Here is a 19,088-nt window from a genome sequence, read left to right as displayed (position 1 = left end):
GAGTCTCTGTTTTGGATTGTTGGTTGCAGGGTTTTGTTTTGTTTTCTTTAAAATTTGTGTATGTGTGTGTGTTTAGATGTTCGTATGGTGTGCATGTGTGTCGGGAGGTATGCATGTGTCTTCATTTGTGTGTATGAATATGAACACATGTATTCCATGGCACACAAATGGAGGTCAGAGGACAACCTTGGAAATTGGTCTTCATCTTTGACTTTGAGACAAAGTCTCTTGTTTTGTTTCTGTTATATATGCCAGGCTAGCTGGCTCACAAAATTCTAGGGATTTTGTTTTTTTCTGTCTCCCATAACCACACAGGAGTGCTATGGTTATGGTATGGACATGTGTGCTACCTCCACTGGTTTTATATGGGTTCTGGGGATTAACATTCAGTCCCTGTGCTCACATAACAAGTACTTTACCCACCAAGCTATCTCTTCCGCCTTGGCTAAAGATAAAGACAATTTTAGTAGCAGTGTAGTGTAAGAACTCACTCATTAGCCAGGCAGTGGTAGTGCACACATTTAATCCCAGCACTCAGGGGGTAGAGGCAGGTGGATCTCTGTGAGTTCGAGGCCAGCCTGGTCACAAGAGTAGTTCCAGGACAGGCTCCAAAGCTACACAAAGAAACCCTGTCTTGAAAAACCGAAAAAAAAAAAAAAAAAGAAAAGAAAAGAAAAGAACTCATTGAAATCTAATAAACACTGATCATCATTTTTTTCATATTTATCAGAAAGGCAAAGATACTTTGTTTTTATTTGTTGAAAAATAGTAATGTAGGTGTCGGTGAGATGGTTCAGTAATTAAGAACACTTGCTGCTCTTTCAGAGACCTCACTTTGATTCCTACTTGGAGGCTCACAACTACATGTAATTCTAATTCCAGGGCATCTGATACCCTTCTCTGGCCTGCACAGCTTGTTACGTGCACAGCCTGTTATGTGCACATGGTGCACATGTATTCTTGTAGGTAAAGCACTCAAATGAAAAATAAATGTCTCTAAAAATGAGTAACAGTAAAGAGTAATTGTTTTCATAGTTGATACTTTTCAAATGTTAAGTCTTCGTGTGAATTGGCATTTATTGGTGTATCAGACAGTTGCTAATGTGATAAATGAGACATGCAGTGTGTTTCCGGACCTAAGCATCTGACACTGCTTTGTCACCAACAGAACCAAGGTGGGAAGCTGGCAGTGCTTGGCTCATGTCACATGTTCAGTGACCAATATTTGGATAAAGAAGAAAACAATAAGATTATGGTAAGCTTTTTTCTTTCATCAAATTAATGCACACTATGTAAGTATGACTTCCATCCCAATAGAAAATACTGATAAGTACATTTGCCACTTGTCTACATGAGTTGTACTGAACTTAGTAGATATCAGGCACTAAAAACACAAAGTTGAGTTGGGCGTAGCCCTTGCTTTACAGAAGTTTATGGTATATCAGGAGAGTGACAGACAGATTGGTGAATCTAGAAAAGTACTGGGGAAGCATGCTGACTAGGAGTGGTGGCTGACTCTGGAAAAGTGGTGAGGAGCAGGCCTCCCTTGTAAAGCAAGTAGCATGAGCTTACACCGAAAGCACAGGGAACAACCTTGGTGGTGTTCTCTTGTGTGATGTTTCACTCTTTTGGCTTTTTGAGGCACCCACCACCCAACTCCCAAATAAATTATACACAGAGGCTTATTCTTAGTTATGAATGCCCGGCCTTAGCTTGGCTTGTTTCTTGCCAGCTTTTCTAACTTAAATATATCCTGATTACCTTTTGCCTTTGGGCTTTTTCCTTCTTACTTCTGTATATCTTACTTTACTTCTTTCTCTGTGGCTTGCTGTGTACCTGGGTGGCTGACCCCAGACATTCTCCTTTTCTTGTTCTCTCGTTGCTTGCTCCCCCTTGTCCTCATTTCTCCTTCTATTTATTCCCTCTGCCTTCCAGCTCCACCTATCCTTGCTCCTGCCTTGCTCTTGGCCATTCAGTTCTTTATTAGACCATCAGGTATTTTAGACAAGCACAGTAATACAGCTTTTTGTTTGTTTGTTTTGTTTTTTGTTTTTGTTTTTAGAGACAGGGTTTTTCTTTAGCTTTGGAGTCTGTCCTGGAACTAGCTCAGTAGACCAGGCTGGCCTCAAACTCACAGAGATCCACCTGCCTCTGCCTCCCTAGTGCTGGGATTAAAGGCGTGCACCACTACCACCTGACAAACAGCTTTATAGAGTTAAACAAATGCAACATAAACAAACGCAACACACCTTAAAATAATATTCCTCAACAGTGCTCAGACCTCTCTAGATTGTGTGGACAGTGGGAAGGAAGAGAGCAACCAGAGCCAGTTAGGAGGCTGGTGGAGTTACCAGAGCAAGGACGATGACTGAGTGAAGGTTGTGACTAGTGAGTAGCCAGGGCTGGCAGCATGAGTTAGCGAGACTTTTCTGTATAAGATGATGAGGATTGAAGTAGAAGCTTGCCTTTGTCCTGTCTACGTAATGGGAAGAGCACATGTCTTGTGAGGATGATAATGGGGAAGCAAGCATTTTCCTAGTGCCTGCTAGATCTGAACACTGGAATTGCAGCCACTCACCTGCCAGAGGGAGATGTGTGTTTGTGGAGTGAGCCCTTCTAGTCTTCCATGTAGTGGGAGGTGGACCAGGGTCTACCTGATTCAGTACCTCTCACTGTGCTCAGAATCCTAAATGTTTGCTTTGAAAAGCTGCTTGGTTTTTTTGTATAATTATGATTTTGTCATATTACAATAGCCACAGTTAAAAAGGTATGCTTTTAAAAGTTTAGTCTGTCATTCTAGTAAACAAAGGCTGCTTAGGATTGTGAACAAGTTTTTAGTAAGTTTTGACTTGCAACTTGTTAGAATACTTTGAAGCAAATGATGATAAAGGTTTGCATTAGACTGAAGAAAACCTGTTAATTTCCAAATATTTTACCAACAAAAGACTGAAAGTCCTTTTTAAAATTACTGGTTGTCTTTTTTCCCCACCTTAATTAATTTAGCTTGACCTTCAGCATTCCCAAACGGCCAGGTGTCTAACTGTATTTATCATTTTAAATACAGGATGTTGTATTCCAGTGGCTCACGACAGGAGACATCCACCTAAACCAGATTGATGCTGAGGACCCAGAGGTAGGAGATTGAATCACTGGAAGACTGAACTGGAAAATGAGGCCAGCTTCTTAGAACCTCTTCCACAGGAATAGATGTCTCTTAACTTATCCTTGAGACAGTCGGAAAGAGAGCGATGCTGCTTGGGTAAAGAAAGGGCACATTATAGAAAGTCAGGTATCAATAGACACAATAGATAGTTAATGATAGGATTAATTGAAGTCAGTGCTTCCATATAAACATCAGGATTAAAATTAGCTCTCTGGGCTAGAGAGATGACTCAGTGGGAAAAGGCCCTTGTTGTCAAACCTGACAGCCTGAGTTCAGTCCCCGGGACCCACATGATGGAAAGAGCGAGCCAGCTCCTATACATTGCCCTTCACTGACACAGGCATGCCTTAGTGCATGTGTCCCCAAATATTCAAATAAATAAAATACAAAGTAAAATTAAAAAGACAACAAGTTAGGACAGCTAGTCATCCTGGGAAGACTCTTTATGTTTATGCCTGTCTGAACTAGGATTTCATGGAAGGCCTCTGGCTGGAGATGTGAGAACAGATAGCTGGCCTGTTTCTGTCCTTTGAGTTGTGTGCTGGGTGTGTCATGGCACAGTTAGTCTCCTTGCCATTGCTCTCACCCTTAGCCCACCGTCATTGGAGACTAAAGTAGCTAAAGCTGCCACATATTCCTGCAAAGGACATTCATCTGTTTGTTTCTTGAGTTAAAAAAAAGTTTGAGGATTGGGAAAAGTCATTGGTTTCATTTTTGTTTTTATGTTTGTTTAGGCTGGGTTTCACTGTGTAGTCTTGGCTACCCAACATCTCAATTTGTAGACCAGACTATCCTTGAACTCACAGTAGCCACCTACCTCTGCTGCCTATCAAGTACTGGGATTAAATTAATCACAGGGCTACAGAAAAACAGTGAATGTATTTTATTATTTCTATAATGTTCAGGCAAGTCTCTTATGCTGAAGGTAAAGATTTTGTGAAACAGGACTAGCAATTTGGTTTGTTTGTTTGGTGGTTGAGGTCAAATCCGGAGTACCATACACTGAGCATTCAATGTCTGAGCCATCCCCCAGCCCTTCAGATGACCAACTTCTGTTGCTATTCTTTGTTTGAGTCAGTATCCCTGTGTAGTCCATGCTTGCCTTGAGCTTACAGCAGTCCTCCTGTCTCAGCCTCCTGAGTGCTGAGATTATAGGCTGTGCTGCCACGTCTGGTTATATGTCAGGGTTTTTTGCTTGTTTATCTTATTTTTTAAGTTTAAATCAGTTTTCTATTGGATAACCAATTAGGAGGCTCATCCCTGGGACTAGCTCCTTCTACTCTCAGCAATAGCAGTCATTAGCTGCTCGTAGTTCTTTGTCTAGGGATGGAACAATGTGAGATTTGCCCCTTCCAAATTAGCATGTCTGTTGGTCTTGTCATTGTTCAGGTCTTGCTTAGGCTGCTACTTTGTTGAGGTACCAACAAAGTGTAGCTTCTCTGTCATTACTGGGAGACAGTCTCACAGCAGACTTTCTTGTTCTCTGGTTCTTACAGTCCCTTACAGTCTTCCACTCTCTCTTCCTCCGTGTTCCTTGGGCCTTAGTGCAGTTTGAAGCGATTCTAAAGTAATGGGATTCCAGGCATAGACTAATAGGTAATGGATTGACATAGTTCTGGGTTTAAAGGTCATACACAGTGAGTAGTCTTTCTTCTGTCTTCCAGCCAGTGACAGCAGTCATAGTCTCCCATAGCTTCTTCAGAGATAGTTTCTGCTTAGGTAAGCTAGTCTGTGTGGGCTTCCTTTTCCTCATCTTATACCACACACACTGTGTGTACATTATCCACCACCTTAAAAATTACCACTGGAACTGGGCATGATGCAAATACATGTAGTCCCAGCTTTGGGGAGGTGGAAGCCAGAGGATCAGAACTTCAAGGTCAGCCTCAGGTTAGTAGTGAGTTCTAGGCCAGTCTGTGCTACATGTGACCCCTGGGAGGAAAATTATCAGTGAAATATTTTTCATGTTTTTTTTTTTTTTTGCGGGGAGGGAGAGGAGGGGGAGGGGGAGGGGTGTTGTAGGGAAGCCGCTTGTTCATTTCCCAGCTGCCCAGACTCCTGAAATAATCACACAGATACTATATTATTTAAATCACTGTTTGGCCCATCAGCTCTAGCTTCTTATTTGCTAACTCTTACATCTTAATTTAACCCATCTCCATTAATCTGTGCATCACCACAAGGTCATGGCCTACCAGCAAAGTTTCAGCACATCTGTCTCTGGCATTGGCTCCATGACTTTTCCCTACTCTGCTCTTCTTTCTCTCAGCGTTCAGTTTAGTTTTCCCCATCTAGCTCTGTTCTACCCTATCAGGCCAAGTCCGTTTCTTTATTAACCAATGGTATTCATAGCATACAGAGGGGAATCCCACATTCAAGGAGTTCAAGACAGGGTTTCTCTATGTAGCTTTGGAGCCTGTCCTGGAACTCGCTCTGTAGACCAGGATGCCTCTGCCTCCCGAGCGATGGGATTAAAGGTGTGTGCCACCACCACCCGGCTCCTGTTCTTATTGAAGAACCTCCTATCTGTTCTTTATTCTTTAAGATTTACTTTATTTTCTTGGAGTGTGGGTGTGCCTGCCTCTATACATATATGTACCACATATGCAGATGCCCAAAGAGGCCAGCATGAGATCCCGTGAAGCTGCAGTTGTTGTGAGTCTCCTGAAGTGGGTACTGGGAATGAAATGCCGGTCCTCTGAAAAGCTCTTAATGCCGAGCCGTGTTTTCCCTTTGTTTAAGCATAAACATGCTGCCCCTTATTAAACAGTGTCTTGAGATGGACAGTTAGACTCTCCTGGTCTTTTCCTCTTACCAGCATAGAGCACATCATCACTGCTCTGAACAGTGCTGAGATGTCCTTGACTGAGGGAGAAAGATTGGGGTATAGGGTGCAAGGGGAGGACCTGTCTGCATTGGTGTCACATGTGTTCATGCATCTAACAGGAGATAGCAGACATGGCCCAGATGCTGGGGCGGGGGAGGGAGGTGTGTTTTAGTGGGAGTTTATGGACTTTTTTTTATCACCTCCAATTTCTCACTGGAATAGTAAAGAAAGTTGTTCATTAAAATAACCTTAAGGAAAATTGTTTTGGATGGTTGCAGTGGTAAAGGGATATTGCCTCAGATGGAGGTGTGAGTAAATTTGAGAGAGAGTTGATTGCCTGGTGTTCAGGGTGAAAGGCCACAGTAGTGAAAGGAGAGCAGTTGAGTCAGCATGGCTCCAGCTGTGTTCAACTGCGTGTGTAATTGCAGAGTTGGACTCAGCCAGCTTTGGGTTCAGTCCAGTAGCTTTCTTCCTCTTTCTGCTTAAAGTGTCTGATGGAAGTTGTCAGTGATGATCGGCAGTGAGATCTCTTGGCAAGGAAATAGAAGTTTTGTAGATTGTGACCCGAGATGGATGCTTGACAGAGTAAACTCCATTTACTTTTGCTGAGAGGGACTCTCATTTGATTTTCAGATTTCCGACTACACGATGGTACCAGACACAGCCACCCTCTCAGAGCAGCTCCGAGTGTGCCTCCAGGAGGGCGATGAGAACCCACGTGACTTTACCACCCTCTTTGACCTGTCCATTTACCAGCTGGACACCACCTGCCTCCCCAAGGTCATCAAGTTAGTACTGAGGCTGCCTGGGCTGCACACTGCAGTCCACTGTGGTTTGAAAACATGAGCGTGGAGCTGTGACAGGAAAACGTGTTCTCAGCTCTGTGATGAAGTCTGTAGGGACACTGGTGTGGGATGCATGAATGGTGTAGAGGAACTGCTGCTAGTCACTGTCCACCTGTGTCCCAGGATCTAAAAGGCATTTCAGGTAACCTGACTTTTCTACTTTGCCAATAGCTTTTCTGGGTTTAGCACAAGTCCTGGGTTCTAAGAACTCCTTAGTAAACAGGTATGTTTGGTCCCCCTTAGAAGCACTTAAACAGAGCAAAGAAAGCACTGAGTCTCTCAGGCTTGTCCAACACAGCCTATGAGGTCCATGTCCGTGGACTCTTCCTCCCATATCCTTTACCCCTCAGCTGCTCTTCCTAGCTCCACTGTCAATTCTCTGCAGCGAGTCTCTACTCTTCCTGACTCTAGTCATTTGGCAGGCTGCTGCAGTACTACGGGTGCTGAGTATAGCTAACATGCAAGACTCTCAGATACTTTTTCCCAAAAGTTGTTTTGGCTATTTCTGGAAAAACAGATTGAAGCCTGCACCTCTGCTAGAGGTCTTTCTAGTTTCTCACAGATAGGATCCTGACCCTGAATCTCAACTGTTTCTCTGCCAGGACTTTTATAACATGCATAAATTTCCAGGGCTTTGTTCAGACGATTATGCTTGCTGCAGACTGCCCTATCACAGTGGATTTAGTTCCTAACATCATTCTTATCTCTGACAGCACACAGCTCAGCAGACACAGGTTAAGTAAAGAGACGTTTGCTGAGTAGGGTGCACTGTACATCAGCCTGGGGTGTGGAGAGACTGAAGGAGGATGGCGAGGCCAGACTCAGCCCAGGCTACACCTCGCCTGTCTCTTAAAAAGACAACTTTGTCTCTGTATCTCCGCTTTCTCTTGCTTCAGTAATTGTGACATAGTCTAAAGTGTTTTGAGTCTGAACAAACTTAAACAAAATGAGTTCAGTGACCCTGCACACTACAGGGTCAGAAAACACGTGTGTAGTGGGTAGACACACCAGGATTTACTTGTTTTCCTCCATGGGACTCTGTCCTTTTGTATGTCTGTAATTCTGCTAACTAGTGCAACTCCTTGTCCACTTTAATTCTCTCCTTGACCTGTTCATGTAGTATTTCTGAGACAGGGTCTGCCTTGTCTTGAACCTGTAATCATCACTGCCAGGAAAGGATTCCCTCCCCTGCCCCCCCACCCCCACCAGCCACAGACCTCACTCCTGCTGAGGCTGTATACTCACTTAATTTTGAAAGGCCACAGATGTGTATTAAATGTACATTTGAGGACAGACACAGTGGTGTCAGGCCTGTAATCTCCACCCACACTTGTGAGACTGAGGCAGGAGGATTGCATGTTGAAAACAAATCAAACTCTGTCCTAAAAAACCTAAATGAGTAGAATAAAGAGAACAATTAAATTGAACTAGGAGTTGGACTAGCTTGCAAAATTACATACAGCACAGGAGGACAAAATGAATGCTAGGGACAGTGACGGCAAAGCAGAAGCCGGAGCAGCCACTTGAGCTTGGCGCTCGAGTCTCTGATGCCCTCAACATTCTCCCCACCGTGCTGTGACAAAAGGGTTCCAACCCCTTCTGCTGAGTCTGCTGCCTCCTAAAAACTGTGTACTTTAAGTTGGTGTGACACTTTCAGTGTAGCCCAGGCTGGCCCTCAACCTGTGATTCCCCCCCACATACACAACCTCCTAGGCACTGAGATAGGCATGTGTTACACATACCTGACTCAGCTTTTCAAGGGCCGGGCGGTGGTCATGCACGCCTTTAATTGCAGCACTTGGGAGGCAGAGGCAGGCGGATCTCTGTGAATTTGAAGCCAGCTTGGTCTACAAGAACTAGTTCCAGGACAGGCTCCAAAGCTACAGAGAAACCCAGTCTCAAAAAACCAAAAACAACAACAAAAAAACCAAACAAAAAAACAAAAAAAGATACTTTTCAAGATAACTGTGTGACTTCTTCCCTCTCTCTTACTCAGGGCTTCTCTGACCATCCTCACTTCCTGCCCCCTTCCTGTCTCTCTGTCCTGGATTTGTTTTTCTTCTTACTACTTACTGATACCTGGCATATTACCTGGTTTTCCATGTACTGTATGTCCCTTCCCTAGCATGTAGGTCCCAGGAGAACCTCCTTTGGTTCTTCTTGCTGTGATGCTTATGACAGGTAAAGCTACCTGGTACATAACAGACAGTGAGTCAGTACTTGCTGAGAAAAGTGGGACACATGGGAGTTCACATCGTGAAGATGTGTTTGCTTACCAGAAGCAGTCCTTATGCTGGACTGTAGCATGTTTAATAAAAATAGAGACAGAAATTGGGGTTCAGGCTCAAGGTCAGAAAAGCAAAATAGCCAGCCACTGGCTCTTACCTCTGCCTGAGTCTGAAATGGCAATCTTGTCTCCAGCAGTCTCAGAATGAGAGTGTGTCTGAGAGCTGTCTCTTCCCATTTTATAATGCTCTCTAGTGCTGGGATTAAAGGCATGCAACACTACTGCTTGGTTTCTTTGGAAAACTATTGTGGCTTTCTGGGATTAAAGTGTTATCACTGCTTGGTGTGTAAGGCTGACTAGTGGGGCTGTGTTACTCTCTGATCTTCAGGCAAGTTTATTTATTAAAATACAAATGAAATAGTACCACACTGGGATGCTTTATCTCGGTCGTGAAAACAGTCACAGTACTCACCAGGTAAAAACCAAATCTCATTAAGAGGACTGTTGAAATTTAAAAGTAAGTTTTCCTCTCAAATAATGCTTTGTGATTCCCGAGAGAAGTATCGTAGAAGATATCCTGTTAGAGCAACATTTTAAAATTGTTTTTCCTTTGCATTACATTGTATTCAATTTTACATGCTGTAATTTGGTTTTTGTTTCTGTGATAAACATCATGACCAAAAGCAGCTTGGAGAAGAAAGGGTTTATTTCATCTTCCACTTCCTGGTCATAGCTCATCACTGAGAGAAGTCAGGGCAGGAACTCAAGGAACTTAAAGCAGGAACCACAGAGGAATGCTGTTTACTGACTTGCTCCCTCTGGCTCATGCTCAGTAAGCTTTCTTATGAAACTCGGGACTGTCGGCTCAGAGGATGGTAGTGTTCACAGTGGACTGGGCCCTCCTATATCAATAGCGACCATGGAAATGCCCCAAAGGCCTCTTCAGTGGAGGCATTTCTTCAACTGAGGCTCCTCCTTCCCAGGTGTGTCAGGTTGACAACCAAGATTAGCCATCACAGTGTGTGTGTGTGTGTGTGTGTGTGTGTGTGTGTGTGTACACATATGTACCCATATGTGGAAGTCAAGGGGTAACTTACAGGAGTCAATTCTCTCTTTCTACCATGTGGGTTCTGGGGATCAAACTCAGGTCATCAGGCTTGATGGCAAGTTCTTTAGCTGCTGATAATCTCACCAACCCAGAGCAACAGATATATTTTGTTTTGCTTCTCTTTCTGGAAGAGATAAGGCTAGAACCCAGGCCCTCACTTATGTTAGGCATAAGCCCTATCATGAACTCTTCCCACAGCTGTTAGAACAGCACACTCTGTATGTTTTCTGAATAGTGTCGATGTGAGCAGTTAGCTGTGCTTTACCACATGCCTTACCTTTATTCCCACATTTTTGTCTGACTAACTCAGGGCTCATGAGGAGCTAAATGTGAAACATGAACCACTCCAGCTTGTCCAACCTCAGTTTGAGATGCCGCTGCCAGCCCTTCAGCCTGCGGTGAGTTAAGTGTGTTTAGGGGCTCCTGCTGTAGAACTCTACTGCTTACCCTCGATGTGGGCACCTTCATAAACTCTAAGTGCTCTACCTCTAAGCATGTTGAGACATCACATCTGTTAGCATTCTATAGGGACTTCTATGTGAGGAAGTGCCAAGGAGTCAGAGCATGGGCTTTCCTAGTTATTACACTTTTCCATTTTGGGGTCAGGAGTTGGAAGGCATGTATGAGACTGGCTGAGTGCCCTAATTACTTTTGTATTGCTGTGACGAGACACTGACCAAGACAACTTATAAAAGAAAGCATTTAATTGGGGGATTGTGTACAGTTTCAGAAGGTGAATCCATGACCATCATGATGAGGAGCATGGCAGCAGACAGGCAGGCTTGGCATAGGAGCAGTAGCTGAGAGCTTACTTCTGATGCACAAGTAGGAGATGAAGAGAGCACAAGATTAGGCCTGGTGTGGGCTTTTGGAACCTCAAAGCCAACCCCCTGTGACACACTTCCTCCAACAAGGCCACACCTCCTAATCCTTCCCAAACAGTTCCACCAGCTAAAGACCCAACATTGAGATACATGAGCTTGTGGATGCCATTCTCATTCAAACCACCACACTGGGTAAAGAGGTAGAAAATCTTTGAGATGCCTTCGCAGGCATTGGGCACTCAGATCCTTAGTTTAGTTTTAACAGGCTGGGGTCAAATGGCCACTATATAACTTACTCGGAAGACATGAACAAACATGTTCACCCAAGAGGGCACTGATAATATAACACAAACATGATTCCTCCCAAGTCTGCTTTAGTAAACCAATGATTTTTTTGCGTGAGTTACTTACATGAACATGGGTTAGGAGTTATTCACAGGAGGGCAGGGACAGGGTTTCTTCTCAGTCAGCTGCATCACCAAAAAGCCCAACCCTGGCATAGGTGAATATTAAGGAAAACTGCATTTTGGAGTTTTCTGCCCGCTTGTGGGCAGTTCCCCCTGATTGTAGCACTGCCTCTCCACATAACTTACTGCTCATTTACCCTCCAGGTAGACTGTGAGCTTCCTGAGCTTTGTAAGTTTCCTAACCCCTGTAGGACTCTATTTTTTCTCCTTCTGGGGGGAATGTTTCAGTTGAGAAGCAGTAGCTACAGAACAGCAGCCATATGTAAGGCATTGAACAACTTCTGAGTACTTCATTGTCTTAGGGTTTCTATTGCTTCAGCAAAACACCTTGACCAAAAAGCAAGTTGTGGAGGGAAGGGTTTATTTAGCTTATACTTTCATATTGCTGTTCATCACTGAAGGAAGTCAGGGCAGGAACCGATGCAAAAGCTACATAGGGGTGCTGCTTACTGGCTTACTTCTTGTGGCTTGCTTAGTCCACCTTCTTATAGAACCTAGGACCAGCAGCCCAGGGATGGCACCACCCACCATGGGCTGAGCTCTCCCCAGTTGATCACTAGTTGAGAAAATGCCTTACAGATGGATCTCATGGAGGCATTTACTCAACTGAGGTTCCTTCATTTTGATGACTCTAGTTTGTGTCAAGTTGACACACAAAACCACATAACTGAGGCCAGGCAGTGGTTTCTCACACCTTTAATCCCAGCACTTGGGAGGCAGAGGCAGGCAGATCTCAGTGAATTCAAGGCCAGCCTGGTCTACAAAGAGAGTTCCAGGACACCAAGACTGTTACACAGAGAAACCCTGTCTTGAAAAACCAAAAACCAAAAACAAAAGAAACAACAGCATGTAGGAGGGAGGGGCCACCTGTTTGTCCCAGCCACCTGGCTAGCTTAGCCCTGAAATAACCACACAGAAACTATATTAATTAAAACACTGCTTGGCCCATTAGCTCTAACTTCTTATTGGCTGACTCTTACAGCTTAGTTTAACCCATTTCTATTAATCTGTGTATTACCACATGGCAGTGGCTTACCGGCTAAGTTTTGGCAGCATTTCTTACTCCATCTGTGGATCCATGGCATCTCCCTAACTCTGCTTTCTTCCTCCCAGAATTCAGTTCTGTCTTCCCCGGCTACCTAAGTTCTTCCCTATCAGGCCAAGGCAGTTTCTTTATTCATTAACCAATACGAGCAACACATAGAAAGAAGAACCTCCCACACCATTTCCCCTTTTCTGTTTAAACAAAAAGGAAGGCTTTAACATAGTAAAATTACATATAACAAAACAGTTATTAAGCAAGAATTACAGTTACAATATTTATATCTCTCTTTTATCATAACTAAGGAAAACTGTAACTATAATTATAAATTATTCAATTTCATCAAAGACTCCAAAAGGTTATAATATTACCTAAGTTAATGGGAAGTACATCATAAGCAACTTCCAAAACTCTAGAATTGACAGAAACATCTCGCTGCCTGGACAGTCACCCAAAGTTCTTCTGTATCGTTGAAGCATCCTTCATTAGCCTACAGGCTCATAGTATCCAGCAGACTTTTCCATGAAGCAGAAAATTTCAAAGACAGTTCTGTCTATATTGGCAGTTTGCCAGTCACTTTCGTCTGTGTCCTGCAGAGTGTCTTGCAGGCTCTTTCATGAAGCAAGAACCCCAAAGGACCATCTCATATTTAGGCAAGTTCAGCAGTCATTTCTTTGTGGGTCCTCATGTCCAGTCTAGCAGTCCAGGCAAGAGCAGTTTCTTGCTCACATGGCTAAGGAGCATCTGCGATGCCCATCTTCTTCTTGAAGTAATTTGTGCTGTCAGGAGCAGATGTGTCTCACTGTCATGAAAAGTTCTAAGTTCTTAAAACATTTTAAATGCCATATTCTGAAGGTCTCTGAAAGATTTGAAGAATACCTATCTAACTGAAATATATCTCTATACATCTAGAAAATCTAACATGATTACAAGTGTGACTATTATAGATTATCTATTAACCTATATCTCTTAATTATACATTATATTTTTAAATGAGCTACACAAACACAATATCTTAATCAAGATCTGAAATACATATACATATAAAAAATTGACCTCAAATTTGTATCAGTAAACCAAGATCCATACCAATGCAAATTATTCATATCTGTATCATATCCCCCTTTAAATGTAAAAAAAAATTATAGACAATATTTGGGAATATGGGCATAGATTTCTCCATACTGCTTCCTGCTAGTTGAGGGCACTATTAATCAGGTCTTCTAAGCTATATCCTGTGTGCTAGGTTCATCTCAGTCAGCAGTTGGGTGAAGTAATTTTTTGAGGGTGTTCGTGACAATCTTTCAGGGGTTTGTGGTTTATCAAACCATATTGGTCTAGAAGCAGTCCACAGGTTCTCATCTTCTGTGAAAACAAGAGAAGAACTTTTCTAAAGCAATATATCCTTAGGCCCAAATTTGAAAGTCATGGCACCTTTATAATATACATGGTGGTTTAGCTTAGCATACAATGAAATGTTTCTCTATACTTAACTCCTTCACAGTCAAATAATTCAAAGAAAACACAATGAAATACATAATCTAGACACTCTGTGAATTTTCCATTTTTACATGGCTTATTTTTCTTTACTACTTTTAATCTATGACTTTCTGTACTGTCTCTTTAAAGACTTTACCCCCCCCTTTTAAAAAAATAAGCATTAACTTTATTTTATGACTCTCTATACTCTTTTTCCTCTTTCTTCCAAGCCTACGTACATTTATCCAACACTGTGACCCATTTAGAGATCTTTTATGTCTGAATCTGTCCTATTGTGAATCTGTAATTCTTTACTGTGCAGGAGCACTTCTTAAAATGCTAACATATTAATGTTAAGTTTACCCTGTCTGCACTGATCTACATCTGCTTCCCCAACGACTTTTGTTCCTAAAGAACACATAATAACTAGCTGGGTATAAGGTGTACACCTATGATTAAGGACTTATGAGACTATGGCAAGAAGACAGCAAGTTTGTGGCCACTCTGGGCTATACAGCAAGATCCTGACTCAAAACAAAAGCGTAACTATATAGGAACAAGTTGTGGCCTCAAATATTCCACACAAACCTAAGCTCTGGGCTTGTGCAGAATTCATGGCATTGTTATATTGGCTTTGTCAGTTTAGCAGTGTAGTTAAATCTGGTTCTGCTTGGTTGTTTACAAGGGACTCAGTCTTGACATGGGCCTAATGGATGAGGGCAGCCAGAGGTGATGGAGTTGGAATGGATGGTTCCTCCCAGGGGAAGGGCTCAGTCAGCCTCTTATTGTTTACGCTTCTTGTTGCTGTTAAGCTCTGGGAGACTTCGCTAAAAACCTTCGTTCCCTCTAGGTCTTCCCACCCAGTTTCCGGGAGTTAGCACCCCCTCCCCTGGAGCTGTTTGACCTAGATGAAACGTTCTCCTCTGAAAAGGCGCGTCTTGCTCAGATCACCAACAAATGTGAGTATTAGCCTGTTAAGACTTTTTCCCTTATGACTTTTATTTACCATGGACCACTGTGACTTGCTGTAAGAGAATGTTCAAAGATTGTTCTTGGAGAACCGAATCTGAGCACATGGACAAAGCTGAACATGTCTTTGTTGCATGTGAATGTGGTCCTCTGAGTTCAGTTAATCTAGTGAATCAGAACACAATGCTAAGCAGAAACCGTAAGTCTCACTTTGGATCCCCAAAGGCCCTTAGTTCTGGTCCTTAGACTGAGTGACGAGAAGACGAATACTAACCCTGGCTTCTACCTTACAGAGCTGGGTCACTGGTCATAGGAGCATTTAGATTAGAAAGAGTCACAAGCTGCCAGGATGGCTCAGCAGGTAAAGGTGCTTGCATAATTACCTGAGTTTACATCCTGTAACCTACTCACAAGGAACCTTGACATGTATGTCATGTACAAGCTCCGACACACACAGACAAATAATAATAAAGCAATTAAATATTTTTAAGACAAAAAACAAGAGCCGGGTGGTGGCAGTGCACACCTTCAATCCCAGCACTCAGGAGGCAGAGGCGGGCGGATCTCTGTGAGTTCAAGGCCAGCCTGGTCTACAGAGGAAGTTCCAGGACAGGCTCCAAAGGTACAGAGAAACCCTGTCTCAAAAAAAAAAAAAAAAAAAAAAAAAAAAAAGCCCAACAACACACACACACACACACACACACACAAAACACCCCATAAAACCAAGAACATAAAAAGAAGTCAGACCAAAAAGACTTATGTAGACTTCAAGTTGTAGTGTCCTTCTGCCTATTGAACCTTCTGATGAGCTCTGCTTCAAGACCTGCACCCGTACAAGAGACATAAAGTTAAGCACTCACTGTGAAGCAGTGACCCCACTCCTGGAATACAACTAAGAAGACGTATGAACGTACCCAGATGGCGTTGTTTATTTTCAAACTGCAATGAGTTGTAAGTAGTGGCACACGCCTTTAGTCCCAGCATTCAGGAGGCAGAGACAGGCAGATCTCTGAGTTTGAGACCAGCGTAGTCTATAAATGTTCCAGGACAGCCAGAACTATTACAGAGAAACCCTGTCTCCAAAAAAAACAAACAAAAAGCATTGAAATTGGGATTGTCCTTCATGTTAACTAGCAAAGGAATGGAAGGTTTTTGTTGAACATTTAATCTGTGGTATGGAGCTTGGCTCACACAATCCCAGCACTCAGGAGGCTGAGACTGGAGGAACACTGAGTTCAAGGCCAGCCTAAGCTACTGTATACAACCCTGTCTTGAAAAAAGCAGTAATGGCTGTACATCTTAGATACAGTACTGCTAGGGACTGACTTCACAGAAGACTGCTGTAATTACTGGTAAATTTTTCTTTGTGTTTTCCTAATTTTTGGGGCGTGGGATGAAGTTTGAGATGGGCTCATATAGCCAGGCTGACCTTGAACTCAGTGTGTAGCTGAGACTGACCAAACTCCTCATCCCCATGTCCACTTCTCATGAGGCCCTACTTCTTTCTGGGTTTTTTAAACTGGGCTACGCAGAGTAGTGTAAGCTGGCTCTGAAACTCATCTGGGTCACTTCAGCTGGCCCCAAACTCAGTTTCCTCCTGCCTTAGCTCTCGAGTGCTGTGAGGGCAGGGGTGATCCACCTTGTGTCATGGCCTGCTTTTCTATAATAATCTACAGTAAATGGTGGGGTTTTATTTTTGTTTTACTATGGATTGAACCCAGGACTTTTCTATAATGTTCTTTTGGTAAATGACATTCCTTGTCTTCCAGCACTAGAGATTGAAACCCAGTGCTCTACCACTGAACTATATCCCTGACTTCTTTTATGTGACAGAGTGTTCTTGTGTCACCTAGGCTGGTCTCAAACTTGTAATCTTCTTTCACAATCTCCCAGATGCTGGGATTCTGGGTGTGTACACCATGGTTAGCATAAATGCTACTTTAAACTTCATATATGAGGGGGCTGGAGAGATGGCTCAGAGGTTAAGAGCATTGCCTGATCTTCCAAAGGTCCTGAGTTCAATTCCCAGCAACCACATGGTGGCTCACAACCATCTGTAATGGGGTCTGGTGCCCTCTTCTGGCCTGCAGGCATACACACAGACAGAATATTGTATACATAATAAATAAATAAATTTAAAAAAACCCTTCATATATGACCTTTTTACAGTGGCCTCTATTTAGAGCCTGGTAACTTGAGTTCCTTTGGTTGCTTTTGTGCTTTGGTGTGCACCAGTGCTTGATTTGGAGAGTGGGAAAGCCAGAACAGGTGGACTTTGCTCTGATTAGGTTCGTCATTTTAGGCTGGGCATAGTGGCTCACTCCTGTAATTCCAGCACTCAGGAAGCTGAAGGCAGGCAGTAAGACTGTTAAAAGTTTGAGGCCAGCCTGGCCTATAACATGACACTGTCTCACTAAAGAACAACAAAATGAGCTACTTTTGTTCTTATTTATGAAAGCAGCACATCCAAGACCTGAGAGTTGCCAGAATGTAAGTCCAATGATCACATCATTCTAGGAAGAATTAAGTAATCTCAAGAGGAAGGGAACACCTCAAACACGATGTTTGCACTCTGGAAAGAGTGGAACTGAAGGGTTAATCCAACTGTACTGTGTTTAGGTACTGATGAAGACCTGGAATTCTATGTCAGAAAGTGTGGTGACATTCTTGGAGTAACCAGTAAACTTCCAAAGGATCAGCAGGACGCCAAACATATTCTTGAGCACATCTTCTTCCAGGTGGTGGAGTTCAAGAAATTGAACCAGGAGGCCCACTGACATGGCAGCCCTTCAGGTGATGTCACCCGCATAGACTGTTTACAATATTCCTTAGTTCTGCAAGTACTTACCAAGTGTCTACAGATGAACAGCACATGATGATCCCTTCGAGAATGGAACTTCTCTTCTAGCTGGAGGGTCCCAGAAAACAGTAGCAGAGTATATAAGCAAGCACTTAGCGGGCTAGAGGTGGTAAGTGATGTGGTGTCGAAAAAAACAGAGCTAGGCCAGAGGGATCCAGTGCACCAGCATTTATTAAAATGAGCAGAGTTGGCCCAGTACACATGGATGCCAGAGTCTGGGGTACTGTTTGTACCAGAACCTTCAACTGTACTTGAGTGGTGCATGGTTGTTGTGAAAACTTCATCCTTGGGTTAGAATCAACCATCAAGTCAACTAATTCCTACTTGTTCCAACTAATGGTGATCTGGAATGTCAAACTGATGTTCAAAATACCAAAGAGGTTCTTATTTCAAACCCTAAACTGAAATAAAATAAAATTCTGTGTTTACTGTCTCCTCCTGCACATGCTATTGATACAAGTGGGATGACATTCCAGGACTGTGAACCGTGCCTCTTCTAAAAGCACCTTCTGACTGCCAACTCTGGGGTTCTGAATTCGCCTTCCTGACCAAAGTGTCTACACTGTGTTTTCTTTGAGCTTTAGAAGGTTTGTGCGTCCTCTGTAGTGCTCAGGTGGAAGAGATGATTCATTTGCTTGAATTAAATCTATGATGGAACTTTCATAATTCATGAAATGGTCTGTCATTAATATCTTTTTTTCCCTCCACATTCCTGCTCAAGATTTGAGTCTTTTATTGAAGATATAACTAATGGTCAAACTTGTTACAATACTGTATGACTTCCGGGCTGGTTCAAAGTCAGATCAAAGCCTAGCAGGAAATAACTGATTAAGCTGACGTTGACCCTGTAAACTGATTTGAAAGAATACAAAACAATCTGAACACGCAGCCTACGCCTTTTATCCCAGCACTCAGGCAGAGGCAGGTGGATCTCTGTGGGTCTGAGGCCAGTCTGGTCTACAGAGCGAGTTCCATACACAATGAGACCCTATCTCAAAAAGAAAGATAAAAAAAGGAAAAAGAAGAAAGACTTAACTAGCAGATGGCTAGAATATTTTAACAGAAGCTAAGGTCTGAACTGTGCATATGATCGTTGAAGCTATTGGGATAGCTTACCAAAAGAAAAAAAAATGACCAGTATAGGCAGAGACAGCTCGTTTGTTTCCCAGCTGCCCAGATCCAAATAATAACACAGAAACTATATTAATGGCAATATTGTTTGACCTGTTAGCTAAGACTTCTTATTAACTAACTCTTACATCTTAAATTAACCCTTT

At 42.9% G+C, this 19,088-nt stretch overlaps 1 protein-coding gene across 3 annotated transcripts in view; it reads left to right on the top strand.

Moving 5' to 3' along the window:
* Positions 1-18,474, top strand: part of Ift52 (intraflagellar transport 52) — a 29,141-nt gene extending 10,667 nt beyond the window's left edge. For 2 of the 3 annotated variants that reach the window (XM_041670446.1, XM_041670447.1), the window contains exons 8-13: positions 1,169-1,255; positions 3,065-3,133; positions 6,624-6,778; positions 10,481-10,568; positions 14,833-14,941; positions 17,571-18,472. In XM_041670446.1, coding sequence (XP_041526380.1) covers positions 1,169-1,255; positions 3,065-3,133; positions 6,624-6,778; positions 10,481-10,568; positions 14,833-14,941; positions 17,571-17,728 — 666 coding nt within the window. In that variant the 3' untranslated portion in view covers positions 17,729-18,472. Of the gene's footprint in view, positions 1-1,168; positions 1,256-3,064; positions 3,134-6,623; positions 6,779-10,480; positions 10,569-14,832; positions 14,942-17,570 lie in introns of all 3 variants that reach the window. The other variant, XM_041670448.1, reaches the window with a different exon arrangement.
* The last annotated feature ends 614 nt before the right edge of the window (positions 18,475-19,088 follow it).

This window comes from Microtus oregoni, unplaced genomic scaffold, assembly GCF_018167655.1.
Source record: "Microtus oregoni isolate MIOR12 unplaced genomic scaffold, Mior012 000020F_ref0000438, whole genome shotgun sequence".
NCBI classification, from domain to species: Eukaryota; Metazoa; Chordata; class Mammalia; order Rodentia; family Cricetidae; genus Microtus; species Microtus oregoni.
Note: the sequence above shows the minus strand (reverse complement) of the source record. Positions and strands in the feature narration are given on the sequence as shown.